The sequence below is a fragment of the Maniola hyperantus genome, chromosome 4 (assembly GCF_902806685.2).
Source record: "Maniola hyperantus chromosome 4, iAphHyp1.2, whole genome shotgun sequence".
Classification (NCBI taxonomy): Eukaryota; Metazoa; Arthropoda; class Insecta; order Lepidoptera; family Nymphalidae; genus Maniola; species Maniola hyperantus.
The window spans coordinates 11,129,228-11,152,545 of record NC_048539.1 but is presented as its reverse complement, the minus strand read 5'-3'; the positions used below and the strand labels follow the sequence as shown (position 1 = coordinate 11,152,545).

General features: G+C 35.8%; 1 protein-coding gene across 2 annotated transcripts; it reads left to right on the top strand.

Annotated features, from left to right (window-relative positions):
- Window positions 1-482: 482 nt before the first annotated feature.
- On the top strand, window positions 483-19,515 carry KFase (kynurenine formamidase). Of its 2 annotated transcripts, none has more exons than XM_069498046.1 (5): window positions 483-650; window positions 10,814-10,936; window positions 12,213-12,314; window positions 15,045-15,258; window positions 18,702-19,515. In XM_069498046.1, the coding sequence occupies exons 2-5, from the start codon at window positions 10,819-10,821 to the stop codon at window positions 19,159-19,161; spliced, it is 894 nt and encodes a 297-aa protein (XP_069354147.1). In that variant the 5' UTR covers window positions 483-650; window positions 10,814-10,818; the 3' UTR covers window positions 19,162-19,515. The 2 variants fall into 2 exon arrangements, with proteins under 2 accessions (XP_069354147.1, XP_034840944.1); XM_034985053.2 differs by having other exon boundaries at window positions 486-646; window positions 10,804-10,936.
- The last annotated feature ends 3,803 nt before the right edge of the window (window positions 19,516-23,318 follow it).

The following is a 23,318-nucleotide window of genomic DNA, read 5'->3' as shown; positions in this document are numbered from 1 at the left end:
CTATGGCCAAACCTTTCTCATTCTGGGACGAGATCCCGTGCTCTGCAGTGAGCCGGCGGTGGGTTGATCATGATGATGATGCGGTTATCAATTTATTAATGCAGGCCAATTCATCTCAAGCGACTTATCTGGACTTTTGTAGCTAACGGCCATAAGTCGCTGATAAAGTCTACTAAACGTATTTGTCTACTACACTTTATAGGACGTATTATAACTAAACGTATTTAAATGTTTAATAACGTCATTAATACCTACTGTGTTTTTTAAATATTTTGTTTGCTATTGAGTAAGAAGTAAGAACCTATCATACTGTGAAGCTGACAACGCTGCAAAACTAATACATTAAATAAATATATACACATGCGGCACGACTGACATCAGCGTGGAATTAGAATGCTTTACAATAGTCTATAGTTTGTGTCCACCCTTAATACGCAGCAACGAGGCGTGGTGAAACGCACGTACGAATAGCGATGGCGATCTCGATCGGCTCTATCGAGTCTTACTCCGACCTGCAAAACGGTTGCGCGTGCGTTCATGCGCTAACCACAGAACGGGCATTCTTTGTTTACAAACAATATCACTTTGGCCCTCGTGTTTTTATCAGCCGTTTACCAAGTTTGGCACTGGACACGGACTTTTAGAGGTAAGTCGTCCGTCACATTAGTCCATTGATCTTTTTTATCATTATTATGAATAATAATAATAAATACACTTTATTTGCACAACCACAAGAAGGATTACATTAAAGAATACAAAGCACAGACAGAAGAAAGATACAAAAGGCGGCCTTATCGCTAATTAGCGATCTCTACCAGGCAACCTTAAAGATTGGAAATTAAGTATAAGGAAAATTAGAAGATGAATATCAATTATTGGTTGAGATATTTTATTTAAACTAAAGATTTGTTGTGAAATACGGTTTGTTACGTTGTTTTTTAACTGTGTTAATCGTTTTAGTACCTATTAAAATTAATTTGGTAAATAGGTAGTTTAAATAAATGTCTTGTGTGATTGCAACACCCAAAAGATACCTAATCGCTATTTACCTAGTTATTTTATCGTAAAATGCATGAAGCTCAAACATGATGAACATCGCATCAAAATTTGTTTAGTCGAATAACGCATAGATAGATAGGTAGGTAGGGGAGATTTTAAACAGATTTTTACTTTTAGGGTTCCGTTCCAAAATGGTAAAAAAAAGTCTGTCCGTCCGTCTGTCACACCTGCTTATTTCAATAGCTACTAATGATATTATGTTACTTTCGAAGCTAAAGTCTCGTTGCGCAAGCCTGACTTGCACTGGGCCGGTTTTTTATCTAAATAGTTACTGTGTTCTATTTTTGGACTAGGTACATACCTAATCACTATCCGATGAGAATAATTACGATTGTTGGTACCACTACCTAGGTAGTCATATTATTGTAATCCAGAGTAGAGCAAAAAAGTCATATTTTAAAACTTAGATTTAGGTAAGTAGGTATGTTATCTTCCTACCTACTATACTTATATTAATCTGTCAATAGGCTACTTGACTCATATCTAATTTCGTCCAATAAGCCGTACTCAGAGTCGCTAATCTTTACTTAGAGTTAAAACGAGACAGATTTATGAGATATAGCTCCGGCTCGTTTTAACTAAACTTAAGTAACGATTAAGTATAGCTTTTAGTGTCCTTAATAAAACTTGCTGAAGTCAGCAGACAGCAAGTCAAGTGGACTTTGTAAACACTGACTAGTAATTCTGTTCTAGGCAAGCGACTTGCCTCCTCATTTTAAATCCGAACCGCTAAGATTTGGAACACCCTTCCAGCATCAGTTTTCCCCTCCAATTATAATATGAGTACCTTCAAGTCAAGAGTGACGAGAGTACGCTTGTACAAAAGTAGGTTCCGAACTAGCTATTATAGTAAAAAAAATTGCCGGCATTTACTCACTTGTACTTGAATCAAATAAATGAATGTAAAGGCTAATAACTTGATATACTTATAAAAGAAAAAGTTGACTGACTGATCTATCAACGGACGGCACAGCTCAAACCACTGGACAGATCGGGCTGAAATTTGGCATGCAGAATGCAGATAGCTATTATTACGTAGCATCCACTGAGAAAGGATTTTTGAAAATTAAAATAGTCCTTGCGGACATAAGTAATAACTAGTAATAACTTGATAAGACTCCTAGGCACTTAATAAAACTGTTATGATGACTTACTTTCGGTTCTCTTGCAAATTTTTCCCCTTTCCGGCACCCCCCAAATCAAATCTAGGTATATAACGAGCACGAATGTTTCTTTCGCCCCTGACCCTCGAGGGCGGAGGGGCCTTGGTCCGTGGCCTTTTGCCCGGCTTGTCACCCCCTATTATTACGTCACTGGCTGTGCCCGCGGCTCGCATTCCCTTGCATTCCCTAGGACTATGCGCCCGGGTGCACCGTACCCCTTGAACTCCCTGGTAAAGATCGCCATGAGGTAAAGGCATTACTAGGTAATTGCTAGTCTCTTTTTCGTATTATCGATAGGTACCTATTATGTTTTTGCTTAGATAAGATTTTATCTAGGTACCTAATCATTCGATGATGCAATGTAACACATTAATCTTATAGAGGTAGACAGGATAATTATAGAGACCTTTACCTCTATTTATCAGCTTCTATGCCTGCCTACATTACCTAATGGATCAAATCAAATATCTATACTGGATTTGTAATCATTGAATTGACTTTAACCTATAATGGAGTTTTTAAGTGGGTATAAAAGTTACTTTTGTTCGTTTGAAAGGTGCGTTATCATCATCATCATCGTCAATCGATAGTCGTCAATTGCTGGACTCAAGTCTCTTGCAGAAACTTCCACACGCCACGGTCTTGCGCCGCCTAAATTCAGCGGCTCCCTGGACTCGTGTGATATCGTCTGTCCACCTATAATGCGGGGACTCTGCAAACGCTTTTCAGTGCAAGTTCGCCAGAACCTTGGGGTCTCGAGATGCTAGAATGGACCGCCTAGCGGTTTATCGTACTGTGCCCTGCCTTGCCACTTCACCATCCCAATCCGTAGAGCTGTCGGTTACTCTGGTTCTCCTACTGATTTCCTCATGTCAGATTTGATCACGTAGAAAAAACCCCAAGCAGAGCTCTCTCCATAGCCCGCTGACCGACTGATCTTCCTTAATAATGAAGCTCAGAGTTAGCGAACATGTCTCGAAACCATGTCAAGTTACGTACGTTTAGGGATGCAAAACAAAATTGATCCGACTTAACTACAACGACGGAATAGAATATAGATCTTTGTCGACGTCTCTGGCGCTGTGCTGATCATTGTGACGAGGTTCTGGGTTCAATTCGCAACAGGGATGATTTGAAAATTATAATTTCTAAATTGTCTCTAACCTGATCCGGTGGGAGGCTTCGGCAGTTTTAGGTAACTAGTTTCCACACTACCGAAAAGACGAGGTAAGGCGAGCGAGAGTCACAAGATTGAGCGGTCCGATACGATAATATGCTACGTAGCGTAGCGTAGGTAGAAACTAGAAACCGATAAGGGTATGGGACGTAGGTTTACTTTAACTTGTAATAAAATAAAAAATCTCATTTAGATGAACAACCGTTATGGCAAAGGAATATACCAATTCTAAAATGAATTCTATAAGATTAATAAATATAAATAAATAAAATTTCAATAACCTAAATGTATAATAGGTAGTTATTGACAAAAATATGCTGGTTGGATTTGGAAATCACGTAACAGGTTAAGCCCGTTTGAAAACCTGTGTAAGGCTCTTCACGCACTGTATCCGACCAGAATCCAATCCAAATCTGAGAATTATCGATCGTAAGAACCCCGCCAGATCAACTGTGCCCCAGTTACCAATTTTATCAAAACTATCAAAGGGAAATATAAACTATCAATAATTATTATTCATAATATAATATTAAGTAGTACACTATCAACTTAGCATTTTATATCATCCACAAAGAACTGCACCCCAACATAAGTACAAAATAGTAAGTAGGTAGTAGATACGACTATTAATTCTATCAAGGATTTTTCCTACTTTTTGAGCATGCGGATGCAGTGCGTAAAGAGCATCAGGTACTGTCAGAATGTGAATCGGTCATCGCACCCTACGCACGCCAGCACAATTTTTTAACCGACTTCAAAAAAGGAGGAGGTTCTCAATTACCAGAGTACTCGAAGACGCCTGGACCCATTTTGAAAATTCTTTTTTTGTTTGAAAGGGTATACTTCAAAGTTGGTCCCATTTAAATTTGGTGAAGATCTGATGAACATCTTCGAAGATAGATAATGGAACTCCTCAACGGATAAAAGTAAATTGCTCGCGATCAGTGTAATAGCTTAGTAAACAGTAGATTTTTAACCAGGCATAGCATATTTTAATACCATGGGGCCACTAAAAATTGTTAAATAAATTTTTTTTACAAAAAAAATAAAAACCGACTTCGTATCGAAGTCACCGGCACCAAAAAATATTATTATGAAACTATATTAACTCTTGTATACATAATATATTCGTTAATAAATTAAATTATTTTTCAACTTTTAGTGTTTGTGTATCGAAGTCGGTTTTTATTTTTTTTGTAATTTTTTTTTAAATTCAGAAATAGCTTTCTACCCATTTGAGGTCTTTTGACTCTGAGATTGATAGAGGTCTGGTGGTTTTTTAGGGTTCCGTACCTTAAAAGGAAAAAAGGAACCCTTAAACTTCGTTGTATGTCTGTCTGTCGGGTCTGTCAAGAAACCTAATGGGTACTTCCTGTTGACGTAGAATCATGAAATTTGGCAGGTAGATAGGTCTTATAGCACACGTAAGGAAAAGACAACCAACCCGAACAGACAACCAGCTGCTTTGCTATTCATTTCTAAATTCAACAGGTAATTATTATTAATATCAGCCGAGATGAAAAGATGAATAACGCAGCTCGATTGCAAAATACAGACATCTGTACGTATACTTATATGAAAGGAAAAGCTGACTGACTGACTGACTGATCTATCAACGCACAGCTCAAACTACTGTACGGATCGAGCTGAAAGCCATGCAAATAGCTGCCAGTACCTATTATGACGTAGACATCCGTTAAGAAAGGATTTTTGAATATACTTACATACATACGTAAATAGGGGTTTAAAATTTGTGTAGTCCACGCGTCAGTCGTGGGCATAAGCTAGTTTCATATAAAACACTCATGTATAGAGTACCTACCAAGTACCAAATAACCAAAGATATTGTAAAATATGTTTGCAAATAACATGTCCATACACAAGACGAGACAGTAGGTATTTAATCTTCCAATAAATGTTTGTGCAATAAATTGAAATGTCTTAGAAGTTAGAACACCAGCTGCTAAATTCACACCTACTTAGGTACCCCTTTAATTCCACCTTAACATGTCTTATTGCGTTCAACTGAAAAGCTTTTCTGTAACTTATGGGAGGATTTCTACACACAAGCGATGTCGTATTTACCTAATAAATTAATTGTTTAATATTTGAACACATGCTCATTCATACCTACCAAGGTTTGCTATTTTAAAAGGTTAATGTCCTAAAGTATGTCAAAAATACACAAATAGCGATAAAAACGCGGCGCGAGGTGAACTTTTCCAACAATGATTTGTTTATCTTATTCGTTAACAAATTAACCCTTACCATCTCACCGTGGTTACTGATGATGCACTCTAAAATGGAAGTAGGGGTAGCCTGAAGGGGGTATGGTACAAGTAGTTTCATTAAAATAACTGCCTATTTTTAATATTCATTGAAGAATTCCTAGTTACCCATAATATCTAATTAAGTAATAGGTTTGTAGTCTGTTTACATAAAATGAGATATTTATCGATTAATTAGTCTTAAGGGCAAGTATGTTTATCATAATTAATTAAACTAAGTATATTATATATTTACTTAAATATTTACAGATAATTTAAGTCTCGTTACTAATCACTCTATTGACTTATTATTATATTACAATATATATTTATTTTTGTCAGTAGACAATCATCATAATCATTTATTATCTGCCTTAATATAGCCTAGTGTTTGGTTAAGCAGTCAGCCTCCTATTCGGGAGATCAGGTGTTCGATTCCCGGCAAGCAGTTCTATCTTTTCGGATTTATTATTTTTAAGATATTAAATAACACTTGCTTCAACGGTAAAGGAAAGCAGCATGAGGAAACCTGTATGCTCGAGAGTTCTCCATAATGATCTCAAACGTGTGTGAAGTCTGCCAATTCGCATTTGGCAAGCGTGGTGGACTACGGGCAAACCGTTCTCCATTCTGAGAGGGGACCAGTTGTGAGCCGGTGATGGGTTGTTGTTGTTGTTGTGTTTGTATTTACTATTGCCGTTTTGTATTTAACAAAAATATTGTTATCTAGTTAAAAAAATATTGTTCTGTACTCTATATCCATAATAATATTATAAATGCGAAAGTGTATCTGTCTGTCTGCTAGCTTTTCTCGGCTAATCTGTTTAACCGATTTTAATGAAATTTGGTACAGAGATAGCTTGCATTCCGGGGAAGGACATACTACTTTTTGTCCCGGAAAATCAAAGAACTTCCACGGGATTTTTAAAAACCTAAATCCACGCGTACGAAGTCGCTGGCATCATCTATCATCTATCGATAATTTAAAATGGTTATTACACTTGAAACTAACGAAGGACGTGGATTTACGAATTTTGGAAGTACTATTTGTGATACTATTGGTGTACTATTGGTGGTACTATTCAATAATCACTGAGTTTTTTTTTTTGATGTAGTCAAATTGCCAATTGCCTGGATCATTCGCCATATGCTGGAATTTCTTCTTTATAAATGCAGAAATCATTCAGTTACCGTTTTATTATAAGTATCTACTATCTATAGATTATTTTGTTTTAAATATGTAAGTACACCTTACATTAAGTTTAAGAATCGTGAGAAATATTTTTTATTTATTGAATAATTTTATAGTTACATGTCTGCTCTAGACTGTAGACATTATAATGTTACGGTCATATATTTATATCTAAGGAATGCACGCTGCATGCATTATATTATTGTTTTCCTTTAGACGAGCTTGACAATCTTCTCTGCGAAAAATAATTATCATTTATCTGAAAACCACCTCAGATTTTGTAACCGCTTTAAAATACAGATAAACATGTTATGTCGTTTATTATACCGTCTTAACTGGGTACTAATATGCGTTATTTTGATAAGATACTGTATATGATTAGGTATTTACATAATGTTTACACCTGACGATATTAGTCTAAGGTTTAAAACTGTATACCTAGGCCTAGGTACTAGCACTTATCAAGTCAAGACATTCCGGTAACAATTATGAGTCTGATAATAAAAACTTACACAATTAGTAAGGTCGGGGAGCTAGATAGATTCCGCCCAGTTAGCGGAGTTCCAAGTTTGAGAGGCTGAAAATGGATGTGCTAAGTTGTAATTTAAAACGCTAAATTATTAAATTATTAAATCAACATTTGAGGTTTACTGGTTTTCTTCTAATCTTTATAAAAAGCTGAAAATGCTAATTTCACCAGTTTTCGTCCACTGAACCCAGATGACGACCTAGTTTTCGTCCACTAACTAAGTATTGTTACGAGGAATTCACTATCCAAAAATATATGTACTTATATACCTACTTTCTTACCTTACAACTTTAATCGTAGATAAATAGTTGTTACGTATTATGCCATATATATTATAAGTAAGTACCTAATTGTTATCTTTTTGTGTCGTTACTGATGCCTTCAGTCCTCCTCATTGGCACAAATCCATTTAGCGTGTCCATTTTAGATATCTATATCTATTTCTGCGTTATGTAACTAAAGTATGACATTACTTTTTATTGAAAAGTTATAATACAACTTAAAGCTAGTAAGTACTAATTACCGTACAAATGTAATGCCAATGTGGTGCCAAGAATTATACAGGCTGCATTTCCTTAGTGCTACAAATTATTCAGGTACGATATCACTAAAAAAAATTGTGACACAGGTAGGTATGTTAAGTAGATACCTATATTAAAAAAATTACCTTGTTTAACTTAAGTAAATTATATAGGTATCTACATACAGTGCGATATTAATAAAAGCAGGCCATTAGCCTCGGAATATAAAGCTAAAATAGGTAATAATATTTAATCACAATAATATGTTTGATGATACGGCGATAATGATACCCTTTAGGTCGATGCAGTGAGCCAAATCTGAATACATATCGAGATATATTATTTGAGTACAGTCATATTACAATGAGATAAAGTTTGTACGTTTAGAATTGGATGTAGGGGATAATAATAATACCTATATCACGCAGACGAAGTTGCGGTGTGTCGAAAACCGAAATGCCTGCAGATCACGATTGGTCTAGGCCATTTTCAAAAATAAGAGCGCTTAGTCCAAAACCAAAACTTCGTCTTTCATGCCATTTAAAACTATTTATAGGAGAACTATTCCACAGACTACGAATCGAATGAATCCTGCGCCACAGCATTCTAAAAAGCTGGATTGTCTGTGACAATAACTGTTATAATCATAGTTTGCCTAGTTTAAAAAATCATTATTTTTGGTGAAAACAGAATAAAACTCCTACAGCTGCAGGTACCTACTTACTTATGCCCTGAGCTTACCGCATAAACACAGACAAACTGGTCGGAGGGATTATGTTTCATAATATGTAGTAAAAGTGATGAATTTATATTTAAAAACAAAATAAATAGGTACCTACCTACTTATTACAAAGTTACTTTTAACAATCATGCAAGTACCTATAATAAAGATTATGTTCATGGTATGTACACGATTAGATAACAAATGAAATTCCTTTGGTTAGGTATAATACTTACTTACTAAAATCTTTTCCTCAACAAAAAATAAAACAGAAGATTTATTAATTTGAATCATGGAAATAGAGAAAAGAAAACTTTGCAATCAACTTTCCTTTGGTTCGTTGCGACGTGATTGAAGGACAACAAACAAATAAAACACTTTCGTGCAACGTTAAAACATTTATAGATTATACAATTTAGGCAGTGATGTGTTTTAAAAATTATCGAACAATTAATAAATTCAGCGTTATTATTGATACTCAAGAATTTTTTATCAACTGATTTAAATTTACATTTCCATACTATTCACTAATATTATAAATGCGAAAGTGTGTCTGTCTGTCTATCTGCTAGCTTTTCATGGTCCAACGGTTCAATCGATTTTGATGGGAACAGAGTTAGCTTACAGGTAGTTTGCATCCCGGAAATTGACAAAGGCATCTTTTTATCCCGGAAAATCAAAGAGTTCCCACGGGATTTTTGAAAAACCTAAATCCACGCGGATGTAGTCGCGGGCATCGTCTAGTTGGATATAACTTATGACTTATCCCATTTACTTTGGCTTAAGATTATAATGCAATTTAATTGTAATTTATTTTAGGTTAAATTACCACTAACCTAATGTCTTTAATTAAAGTTATGCTAACATAGAATTAATATTAAACGCTATTAGTTGTTGATTAATAAGAAATTATTGTTTATCTTAGACAAATTAGTTTATAATGACGAAACTTCAGGCAAAATGGGATCGCAAAAGGCGAATGTATGGAAAAGTCTGGGCCGCCCGAAAGGAAATTTGTTGCACGCTTTTTATAAATATTTATATTTAAAATTATATGTGCTCTGTTACTATAAAATAATGCGAATATGGATAATGAAACGTTATACGAAATTTTACTGAAATTGTTTTTATATCAATCGAATAAAACTGGTTTTTCTCCTCCTCCTGTAAAAAATGCGTATTTTAGGAAATTTTGCGATTATTTTTATATCGAGCCAAATTGTGCCAAACGTGTTTTGGCTCTCGTAATTCACTAAAGAATATCCTTAATTTTTATAATATTAAAAAATGAATAAACAAAGTAGTTTTTGAGGCCAAAATTTGATTCTTTGAACATCCGAAATTTGTCTCAACACCGCTTTTGGAACGCATATCACGTTTTAAGGACGTTAGAAGTAAGTTAATGACCTTGTGTTAGTTATCATATAAATATATGCTACACAAATACTTGTATTTCGACTGTTTTGCCAACCGGTCCATTGCAAGATTCGTAAATGTTTAAGAAAAACAGTTTCTTAAAATTATTTAATAATTTATTGAAATTAATGAAAGTGTTTGTGAAAATAAAGCGTAATAATAGTGCCATTAACACAGAAAAGGTTCGGGATTTCAGCTAGTTTTTATGATTATTAAGTAAATGTGCATTTACACTTTAAAAGAGTTTTCAAAAATCAACCGCAGTCTAAATAATATTTATTGTGTAAATATCAGTGTAGACTGTAGCAGTAAAAATTCTCAGCGTTTATTATTTTATAATAGGCTTATACAGTATTAGCCCATATTATTATGAATGCAAAAGTGGTTAACCAACTTCTCAATTCAGCCCGTTTGTCGAAAAAGATTATTCACAGTTTTTGGGCTGACTTTTACTCTGCTTGGGTGCTGATGATCTTTAAAAGAGTGAGGTGCAATATTTTTAGGATTTCTTACCCGATGGGTGCCACCGAGACCCTACAAGCCTCCGCTGTCCGTCCGTCCGTCTGCTTGTCAGCGGCCTACATCTCGTGAACAGTAATAGGTATTTCTGTTGCCTTTATAACAACAAATAATAATGAAAATATCTACCGCCATAAAAAAATGCTATTTCTTATGATGATGATGCTATTGATATGGTACGGAACCCTTCGTGCGCGAGTCCGACGTACTTGACCGATTTTTTATTTTACTTATTTCAGGTAGCAGAAGGCGAAATGGCGTTGATCACAGAAGGGCTCGATCTAGAGAGAGAGTATTCACCCAGCAAATGGTCGCAGAGATTTTCCTCTCCGAAAGAAGTCATAGAGCATCATGTCAACTTCATTACTGCAGGTTCGCATTTTTTCCTTGTTATATAAAAAGTTACTTACTGGGCCTCCTGTTTTGGTAGTAAAGTAAGGTTAATGGTTAAGTTAAAAGGCCACATAAAAAAGTAATAGGTATGCCAGTATTTGTACCTCAATGTTGAAGCAAAAAGGAGATGGACAAAAATTGCATGGATGCGTGCCCCAGAATGTACAGAGATGATAGCCTAAGACAGAGCGCGCTTGCCTTGAAGATGCCTATTCACTCTCATATTATAATTGGAGGGGAAAACTGATGCTGGAATAAAATAAACAGTACGCGGCCGAAAGTGATGAACATCGATCTTTAGAAGGAGATAGCAGATTTATAGAGCAGTGTCTCGGTCGTTGAGCCCGACAAAACGTTATTAATGGGTATGAGTGACAGAAACAACGCTGTACAAACCTGAAATGTCATTCTAAAGGCCGATGTTCATCACTTTCGGCCGCGTATGTAGGTTGTTTTTCATCACATCACAAAATATCTTAGATCAAGTCACTTAATTAAGTTACTGCGCATCATAGTCAACTAAATGAAATGTACTATTTACTAGTAGTTAGATAGTGTTTCGTGTTATGATAATGCCGTTGGCGATAAAAAGGCGTGCCACTTTACGTAAGCACAGCTGCGTATTAAAAGACTGTAAAACAATAACATATGCCAATTTCTATATAAAATACCTAATAATAGAGTTCATATTTATTTATCTTATGATTTTTTATTTTTAGGGTTCCGTACCTCAAAAGAAAAACGGAACCCTTATAGGATCACTTTGTTGTCTGGCTGTCTGTCTATCTGTCTGTCTGTCAAGAAACCTACAGGGTACTGCCCGTTGACATAGAATCATGAAATTTGGCAGGTAGATAAGTCAAAAATGTGTTTTTCACTACCACTTAATTTTACCCATTTGGACAAAATTTGGTACAGAGTTAGCTTGCATCCCGGACACTATATATATAGGCTATAGATGGATATATAGTTTTTATCCTGGAAAATTAAAGAGTGTCCATGGGGAGAAAAAAAATCAAATCCACGCGGACGAAGTCGTCGTCGTCGCGCGACTTTTATAAAGCTCGGCGAGCTAAATAATTGGCAACAGTAGGTAGGGTACATGTAGACTAGAAATTTTCTTTAAAAAGTTTAGTGTGGGTAGTACTCGATAGAATCCAAACCTGTTCTGAATTCAATATCATGGCTTCCAAACTACCCACTTAGGCCTGCTTAGGCCAAACAAGTGTGCTTACCTATTTCTATTTGTTTACAGCAAGTGAAGCCGCGGTCAACAACGTGCCCCACAAATTGGAGATCGAGTACGGTAGTACTCCGGGACAGAAGCTGGACATCTTGGGCACCGATCTCCCTGATAGTAAGAATCATTACTATGATTGGTTATGTCGGCGTAAGAGCTGCTATAGCCTAGTGGTTAGGATATCCGCCTCCTATTTGGTAGATTGGGGGTACGATCCCGGGCACGCACCTCCACTGCAGTTATGTGCGTTTTAAGAAATTAAATATCACTCGCTTTAACGGTAAACGAAAACATCCAGGAAAGCTGCATGCCTGAGAGTTCTCCATAATGTTCTCAAAGGTGTGTGAAATCTACCAATCTGCACTTGGCCAGCGTGGTGGACTATGACCAAAGCCTTCTCATACTGAGAGGAGACTCGTGCTTCGTAGTGAGCCGGCGATGGGTCGATCATGATAATGATGTCTGCTTAAGGCACACACCACCACAGAATAAGTTTAATGTTTTATAGAAGTGTTATAGATGTCTGCTTAAGCACACACCACCACAGAATAAGTGTAATGTGTTAATGAAGTGTTAGGATTGCCGCCACAACCGCTTCATCATAGCTCGTTATTATAAAAGTGGATTCATTTGTATAGTGCCCAGTTGCATAGTTTAATTTACGTTGCGTCCGCAGCTAGAAATAATTACTTATTAATATCCTTTTGAATTATTAAGTTTTTGTATGGGTTGTACGAGTTGCTCAAAGCTGGCGAAACATGGTCCCCGAATGGTATTTTTTAGTAAAGACAACAGTTAATACAGTGATCGAGAACACAAGTCTAATCGGAAGTTGCAACTTGCAACGTAGCGTTTTGAGGTAAAAATTAAATACACAAGTCCGACTGAGTTCGGTTTTTTTACTGCCTCGTGTTCGGATTAGACTACAGTACGCGGTCGAAAGTAATGTACAACGGCCTTTAGAATGACATTTCGGTTTTGTAGAGCGTTGTCTCTGTCACTCATACCTACTTATATGACGTTTTGTCGGTCTCAACGACAGAGACATTGCTTTACAAATCTGCTATCTCCTTCTAAAGGTCGATTTACATTACTTTCGGCCGCGTACTGTACTTGTTTTACGCGCACTATACCATTTCTATTTATATATATATATATATATATATATATTATATATATATATTATTATATATATATTATACACAAAGCAGTAGCACAAGAATAATGAACGCACATTATAGTTACTTCAAAAACAGATCGACAATCGCAGCTCCAGCGTACTATTAATAGAGATCAGTGTCCATAATCCATATCCCATTCATCCGTCACCAATATGTTTGAAAAACCGAAGGTTATGAAACTTCTCGATTGGCGTTATTTGATCCAATTTGGATTGGACGATGCCTTTTCAACCCGTGTCCGGTATCGTGTGTCATTGTGTGGATTTCATACAAAATGTATCGAAGAATGCCAACAGTACTTGCGTATTGTGAAAGAGTAAGGTATTTTTAGGGTTCCTTACCTTAAAAGGAAAAAATGAACCCTTATCACTTCGTTGTCTGTCTGTCGTGTCTGTCAAAAAAAACCTGTAGGGTACTTCCCGTTGACCTAGAATCATAAAATTTGGCAGGTTGGTAGGTTTTATAGCCCAAGTAAAGGAATATTTATTTGTTTTTGTATTTGTATTTATTTATTTTCGATTTAGACTTTATACAAGCGCTTACGAAAGTCAGATCGGCATAGTACAGTACAATAATAAAATAAGTGTACAAAATGTGGCATAGTATCTAGATAATACTAGTTAAAAATGGCATAAAAATTACTAAGTTACCCAAGCACCTTGTCATTTAGAAATTAAATAGTGTTATTTGTTAGTTAGTTTGTTAGTCGTAGCTTTGTAATAAAAATGTCATTAATTTAGGTAGGTACTATAAAAAAAAGAGATAGCTAGGCATTCAAGCAAGTAGGTACATGTCATGTTTTCATGTCAACATAATAATAAAATGTTATATAAGTCTCGTAAATTCCTAAATAAATAAAACCGAAAACCGTGTATTTGAGGTTACGTCATGAAAAAATGAAATGAATAGGTATGTAATATTTATATGCTCATATTAAATAAATCAAATAGTCTCATATACTAAAAGTCTTTTTTCTAAAGTAGTAGTTGATTATCTTTGCAGCTAGTAGATAGGTAGTTACATAAGTTTGAAGTGCAGTGAGCCGTGATACGAAAGAAGGTCATCGGAATCATAATTTTCAGAAAACGTGCATTCAGCAGTAATATCACAGCTACGTCAGCTAAAAGTGCCGGCTGCTTAAAATTGCAATTTGCGACTCATTAACCGACTTCCAAAAATTAGGTGGTTCTCAAATCAGCCCGGTTTTAGGGTTCCGTACCTCAAAAGGAAAACGGAACCCTTATCACTTTGTTGTATGTCTGTCTGTGTGTCAAGAAACCTATAGGGTACTTCCCGTTGACCTAGAATCATGAAATTTGGCAGGATTGTAGGTCTTATAGCAGACATGAGAGGTAAAAATCTGAAAACTGTGAATTTGTGGTTACATCACAAGAAAAAAATTAAAATGTGTTCATGAACAAATATTGCTATTTTCAACTTTCAAAGTAAGATTACCATACCAAGTGGGGTATCATGTGAAAGGGCTTTACCTGTGCATTCTAAAACAGATTTTTATTTATTTATGTGCATCTTAGTTTTTGAATTATCGTACGAATTCTAGCCCCGTAAAACCACTAAACGAAAAATCACATCATTTTATTACCTACTACAGTCCAAGACCCTATTAACTACCCTTAAGTTACTTAAATTAATCTATGTATTTCAGATTCCCCTATCCTAGTTTTCGTCCACGGCGGTTATTGGCAGATGCTATCGCGCGAGCTCTCCCGCTACCTCGCCGCGCCTCTCCATCGGTTTAGGATCAAGACGATCGTCGTGGGCTACGACCTATGCCCTGTCGCGACGTTGCCGGAAATCCTCAACCAAATACAGCATGCTGCCAAATTCGTTTTTGAATACGCAGAGAAGATGGGCTCAAGGTATTTTTTATTTTGTAGTTAGGTTGAACCTACACTTCGTCTGAAATATACTTACGGAAATAAAATCGCAGACTTGACCGATTAGGCTGAGATCTATAGACTGCACTTTGACCTTGCTCAAACTTAAGATACTGTTAAAAGGATGGCATAAATCTGTCTCGTTTTGACTGAAACTTAACTCCGAGCAAAGTCAAAGTGAGCTAGCTCTATAGATCTCAGCCTTTAGACTTCCCCTTCAAGGAACAAGGAGTTATAATTTGTTTAGAGTTGCTCTTTAAATACCCCAAAGTTTCAACATCCACCAACAAAGAAAATAGTAGATTTTACCTTTATCTATAGTTCGCGATAGATCGACATGGATATGGGGGTGGGAAAGCCCCACATACCCGCACAGTCCGAGCACTAACACGGTGTGGAATAGCGCGGGTGACGTGCGGCTGTGCGGGGCGTCCCCCCGCCTCATACCCTGAATGCCATCTCGACGCGACAGGGCAAGATGGCAATCGGCTACGGAACGCCCTCCACACCCCCACAGCCCACGCGCTAACCTGGTGTAGGATAGCGCGGGTGGCGTGCGGTTGTGCGGGGTGTTATTCAAATGATACTATTGTGACGAGCCTCGATAGCTCAACGGTTAAAGGAGCGGACTGAAATCCGAAAGGCCGCTGGTTCAAACCCCACCCGTTGCACTATTGTCGTACCTACACCTAGCACAAGCTTTACGTTTAGTTGGAGGGGAAAAGGTAAATTATATTAGTCAGCGTAATAAACTTGGCTAATATAAAAAAAGAACAAAAAATAATGTAAGTCGTAATCTCTAAGTCATAAGCGATTCATATTTATATAATACTAGCTGATGCCCGCGACTTCGTCCGCGTGGAATTTGGTTTTTAAAATCCCGTGGGAACTCTTTGATTTTTCGGTATAAAAAGCCTATGTCCTTCCCCGGGATGTAAGCTATCGCTGTACCAAATTTCGTCAATATCGGTTGAACGGATGGGCCGTGAAAGGCTAACAGACAGACAGACAGACAGACCGACAGACAGACAGACACACTTTCGCATTTATAATATTAGTATGGATGTATAAATATTATTTATTAAAATGTAAGTCCTACAATGGTTAATCAATAATACCCTTATGGTAATCATATTTGTTTAAATCTTGCTATATTTAATTTCCGCCCGATCTATCTAGTAGTTTGAGCTGTGCGTTGATCGATCAGTCAGTCACCTTTTTCGTTTATATATTTAGATTGTCATACTAAGAATCGTACGAATAGCTGCCTTTGCCCTTTACACTACACTCTCTTTCACTCGCGATCAGAGTGTGTGCAGGATAGAATGTTTGAGAGAGTGTGCGCAATTGGGTATTCCCATTTTTTTATTACTTTATTATAAACGAGGATAAAAATAATGACGTAAACTGAAAAAAACTAATTAAATCGATCAAATAACAAAAAAGTTATGAGCATTTAAATATTTCTGATTAGACAGAGATAGCGATATAGCATTTTGACGTCACACCTTACTAATGCCATAGTAGCTTCGTGCGGTTTCATACAAATTTTCGTTTTGCGAGAAAGGGATAGAAGACCCTCCTACTCCAAAATTAAAATGCCTAAGCCAGTAACTTTGTAAATCTTTGTTGGATTTTAATATTTTTTTCAGCGTACGTCATTATTTTTATCCTAGTTTATAATAAAATAATACCTAATATATTTATCAAATTCAAAAGTAGGAAAATACCCAATTGGGATGGATTGTTAATAATCACTGTTTCGCGCGCGATTGTTCGCGTGATTTTCATCCGAGAGGAAATTCGTTTGGTTGTTTGTTTGACTGTCTGTCCAAAACAAATCTTGCATTTGATTTAAAACAAACTTTCCGGTCAGTCAGTCAGTCAGAGAGTGAGTTAGTCAGTCAATGAGTGAGTCGGTCAGTTAGTGAACTTCTCAATAAAGAGGTTCAATAAATCCTTTTATAATTATAGAAAAGCGAAATAATTATAACTGTTAAAATGCTAATTATAAGCATTACGACGAACGACAATATTTTAATGCCTAGCAATAAATTATTTCTCATTTTGAGCTCGTATTAGCCGGGACAATATGGCCCCGTTATAAATTCAATTAAAACCGGGCCTAATAGTAATTATTAAAATAATATTATAAAAGACAATTAAAATTCTATAAATGAAGTCTGGAATAAATATAAAGGTTCAATTGACTTTTCCTGTATCAACTGTAACTAACTACTTGACCTTAACTTCGATATCCTCTTTGACTAACATAATCTTATAAGTCATAACCATTAAGTATAACTCTGGAACAGTGAAAGTGTCTCCTAATCGGCGGGGTGATTACGTATCTCACGACAGGCGTAAATATCGCGATCATTGCTGTCAAACGTCCGGCTAGAGAGAGACAGCAATAGCCACAAGGCAAAATAAGAAAAAGAAGCAGAGAGACAGCAAATGAACTGTCGGATTGCTGCTGCTGTCGCGTTGCTGTCGCTACTGCAAAGTTTAACGTAATCACCCCCCGGGTCTGGTTATTTTTTGATGTCCATATAACAATTTCGTATTTAGTGGGAAATACCCACAAGTAGGTAGGTACCTAAGTAGATAATATAGCAGTACAAAGATCAAAATTAATTTTTAGAACTTGAGAACCATTTGATTAGGAGAGTCAGGCGTCACTGAACACAACCTTTTTACGAGTAGGTAGGTAATGTTTTTGGAATAGAGACATTTAATACACGAGTCAATTATCCTACTCGCCTTAAACGTTTTAAAGTAGTTATTTCAATAGTTATTGTGACAAAGGCCTGTCGTAGCCGCAACATTGTTAACACCTTGATAAACCTATCATGCCTATAAATATAATTAATTGCTACGTTAATGAAAAGCAATAATTTAAATTCTAAGTTACGTCTTTGTTATCTGAAGGTTCACCCAATTTCTTACGGATGATATAAGTTATGCTACTTTCAACACAAATTAATTATATACAATACAATGATAGATGTTCTACATACTTACGACTTAAAACCTAAATACTTACCTAGGTAGTGAGTAAAGATTTTTATCATTGGATTGAAGCAAACATAACTGTTTGACTTTCCACACTTTACAAGAAACAACATATTACAATACTGCATTATGTTGATACAAGTGCCAAAAAAACATCACACGCCGAGAGCAATTTTCAATTTTCGAACATATTAATATTAGATAGGTAACCATAACGGTTATACCTACCTAAGTACTTTTTGATAGTTCAAAAAATCAATAACTTAGGCATAGCTGGATTGGTTACAAGTTACAACCCAAAAGAGGAGCTATTTTAGTATTCCCATCTAAGTATGCCAAATTCTCTGGATTTACTTCTAACAATATTTTTAATTACAACAAGATTTGAATGCTTACTTTTTCATTTACAGAGGAGTTTACTTCGCTGGCCATTCAGCGGGAGCTCATCTGGTTGCAAAGCTGCTCGGAAATTCAGACTTCCTCGATAGCACCCCAGGATCTCACCGACTGCAAGGAGCTTTCCTGATCTCTGGAATTTTCGACTTAAGAGAATTAGTTCACACCTCTGTAAATCTAGCAGTGCAATTGCCCGAAGAATGGTCGGTCGCGCTCTCTCCTCAATTCGATTGTTTCACACATCTCCAAGCGAGAAGAGTGCGGATTTACATTCTAGCGGGGCAATACGATAGTCCAACATTTAAGAAACAATCGAGGGAGTTTTACGAACTTTTGCACAATACCTGCCTGATGCAGAACATGTACTTGGAAATCAAAGATGACTTTGATCACTTCAATATCGTGGAGTGTTTTGCTAAAGACGATAATTATCTCAGGAATCTCTTAGTGCACGATATCCGTAAGCATCTTTAAGTTACATCTATACCTAATATTAAGTTAGTATGTAGATTTATATTTTTTGTGACAGAGTTGATAATTGTTGAATGTATGTAGATTTATATTTTTGTGACGGATTTGATGATCGTTGAATGAATTTATGAATTTATGTTATTGTGAAATTGTTTTTTTTTGTATTAAGACTTTTACTAGGATACAGAAGGTTACGTAAAGTAACTGGATTGAAAAATAATGATTGAAAAAGCACTAAAATGTAGAATTGAAAATGCTATAAATGTGTGAGCAGTTTCTTCCTATCTTTAACCCTGTGAAGTAGGTAGCTCCAATGTTAAAAGGTGTAAGAAAATATAAATTTTTGTTATTAAAAAGAATTGTAATGGACCTAAGTGTTACTAGATACCTACTTCACATAATATAAGCATTTTATTTAGAGACACTGTGAAATGCGTTTTCCGATAAAAATATAAATATTTTATCTAATTGGCTGCCTATATATACATACATGATATTATGTATAATACATACATATTATGTTTATACAAGATATGGGAACATTAGTGACTTACTTGGTTTAGTGTCTGTATAAATTCAGTGATTCGTAGTTTTAAGGGATAGATGCGCTAGCATTGATATAATTGTTGTATCTATGGATTGTTAAAAATATTCGAATTATTTTATAAATACACCTAATCTGTTGTATTTATGCTAAGAAATTAATGTAAGATAAAGAATAATAATAATTAAGCATTTTTAATTTGTAATGAAAAACACTGCAAATATTTCTATATGTAAGTACCTAATACCTACATAATTTATTAATAATTAAATACAGCTCTGTATATTTTTTATTATTTTATAGTAATGACGATTTAAAAAAATCAAAAATATTTTATTTGTTTTTTTTCGAACTAAGTTAGTATGTAGGTATTTATTTGAAATAAGATTAGGCGTAAGAACTTAATGGTATTATTTCTTTGAAAAAAAAATTAATACTTAGCCCTACTAAAAATTAACGAGTAGAGTTAAAACCTAGGTAGGTATATTCACGCGGATGAAGGCACGGATATTATCTAGTTTTTAATAAATATTCTTCAGAAAACTGTAAATCTAAATACATATATAAAAATATACGAAAATATAATAAATATAATAAAAAACGAGAATATAATACGAAATACCACTCACTCACTGACTGACTGAGTAATCACGAAATCTTATGAACCATAAAGCCAAACTTGAAATTTGGAAGGTAGGTTCCTTCTAGGACTTAGGTGTCAGCTAAGAAACGGTTTTGAAAAATTCCCCCCCTAAGGGTGCGAAAGGGGGGGTCGAAGGTTGTATGAAAGTCCTATGTTTTTGAAGTTAGAGACATGAAAATCGACATTTAGGTTATTAGCTTTATATAATAAAATTGTGTATAAGTCAATTTAATTTAATTTAATTTAAGTTTAAACTATTATTATTTTTACTTGAAATTTGAAACGTAGGTAGGTTCTTTCTAGGGTGTAGGTAGGTATCAGATAAGAAAGGAACTAACTAAATTCTCCCCCTAAGGGGTTGAAAAGTTATATGAAAATCCTATGTTCTTGAACTTAGAGATATGAAAATTGGCATTTTAGTATTATGTGTTCCGTGCCTTAAGGTGAGACTGAGTGAGTAGGTAATTGAGGCCTTATGCAGCGGGAAAATTTCAGATCTCATAAGAAACCAGAAATTTTACGAGGACGAAGTCGCGGGCAACTGCTAGTGTTATAGGTATGACACAGTTTATACTTTTTAGAGAGCTGCCGAAATTAAGGCGATATTTTAAACACCTTTCTCGGACTTTATGTTTCTATAAAAGTATTAGAAACGTCTAAATTCGCGCAATTTACGACCACCCAGTCGCTGCTTGAAGTCTCTCATTTCTTTTTGGCTTTCCTGTTAATGTTTACATAAATAGATTAAAATTTAGAGCGTCGTTGGTAAAAAGGACTTAAGTTTAAGACAAGTTTAGTCTACAAAATCTTATAAAACAAGTCTTTTGCTTTTTGTAGGTATCTACAATTTACTTAAGTAAAATTCCTACTAAGTGTGATACCTGTATACATAAAATATATAGGTACTTATACGAGTAATTAATTTTAAACATCAGATATCTTAATTTTTAACATTCAACATATAGGTAAGTAACTTCTTTTCCTCGTCAATTTCCTGGTGCTAAGAACAGTCACTCATTTCACTCATTCACTTTATAGCTTAAATATACACATGTACCTATCTAAATGTACGTACTTATATTATATTATCTATGCAATTTAATTTTTTTCTATCTTTTTTTATATCGATCTAGTTAAATTTAAATTTAATTGTACAAAAATGGAATACAATTTCTAAACATGTATAATAAAAGCTCTCGCCTTTTATAAATAAAGCAAAAGCTTATAATGTAATCATACCTAATGGGTATAAAACATTCAAAACCCTAGGCTTTTTACCAGAACGATGACAAAAGATCCATTGTCTAGGAGTCAGGCAGGGGTGGTTTTTACGTAATTAGCTCGTAGGAACCCGTCCCATTAATGAGTTAGTTAGGTATTATCCAAAAGAGTTTTTGCATCTTATATCCAAGTCATTGAATTCAGAAATGTATTTTCCTTAAAACGTGTTAGTCACCGAAAAGATCTAATTGGGACTTTAGGGGTAAGCCTCAATAGCTCAGTTACAGGAGCGGACTGAATTCCGGCGGTTCAAATCCCACCAGTTGCACTATGTCGTACCTACTCCTAGCACAACATTTATGCTTAGTTGGAGGTGAAAGGGGAATATTAGTCTTGGTATTAAATTTTCAGTAGCAGCCAGCAATTAGGAAGTTGGTTCGCAGCCCGGATAATAATATCACTTAGTAAAACCGTTGACCCTGCTTCTCATCTCTCTGCGGTCGTGTCGGAATCCCATCCCATCCCTATTCCAATTTCACTCCAAACTCAGACACACACAAATCACGACATGACGCGATGAAATCTGTGAGAATGTTGGTAAGAAACAAACACACTTTCGGATTTAAAAGAAGTTACCTATTAACCTAAAAAAAACTAGATGGCTTTGTTTATCGGACATAATCCCGAGTATAACCCGATTGATAAATATTAATAAAGCATACTGCTTCTTACAAGCCTTTTTAGAAAATACGCCTACGGAAAAGATCTATTTGTTTAGGTACGTATTTCTTTACTATAAATAAATAAATAAATAAATAAACGTTTATTTCAGACCTTCATAGATCCATAGTTTGTTAGTATGTTAGTTACAATTTTTCCTTAAATAGTAAGTTAGTATTGTTAGTTCATTAGTGGGTAGGTACAATTAATTTTATTTTACTGACCCAATAGCTACCGCCACACAGTGGTGTAGTATGGGACAGTCAGGCCTGGCAGCAATTACTTTTAGGATGCCGTTGTCGCTGGTACGTAAGCGCTGCAGGAGAGATGTCGCTTTTTTGCGCATTATGGCAAAAAAGTCATTGGTGTGAGCGTCTGCAAACATTTTAGATGCGCTACAGCGCCACGGCAACCTCAACAGCATCCTAAAAGCGTTATTATATTGAACACGCAGGGCGCTGTAGGCTCGGCGTGTATATGTCACCCATAGTGCACCGGTATAGAAGGACTGACAGAACGCTTTAAATAAGGTTACTTTCACGTCTGCAGTGCATCGGGCAAACCTACGGGCGAGCATATTGCCTCTTACCGCCAACGCCCTGCGTTCTCGTTCAATATCCTCATCATCTCTTAGGTCACTCGTGACAATATGACCAAGATATTTAAACTTATCCACGACCTTAAGAGGTACACCACCGAGCCATACGGGTGGAACATGGCGTGGCCGTATTTTCGGTGCCTTAAATACTAATAATTCACTCTTTTTTGAGTTATATTTTAGGCCATGCTCCTCCGCGTATGTTTCGCAGATGGAAAGCAGCTTCCTAAGTCCTGCTATTGAAGGACTGAGCAGTACCATGTCGTCAGCATAGCTTATGTTGTTGACACATATGTCATCGATGTGGCAGCCGACATGTGTGCCACTCAGTCGTTCAATAAGTTGGTCAATATACAGGTTAAACAGCAAAGGAGAGCTTAAACCACCCTGCCTCACACCGCATTCCAGCCTGTATTCATCCGACAGAGCACCAA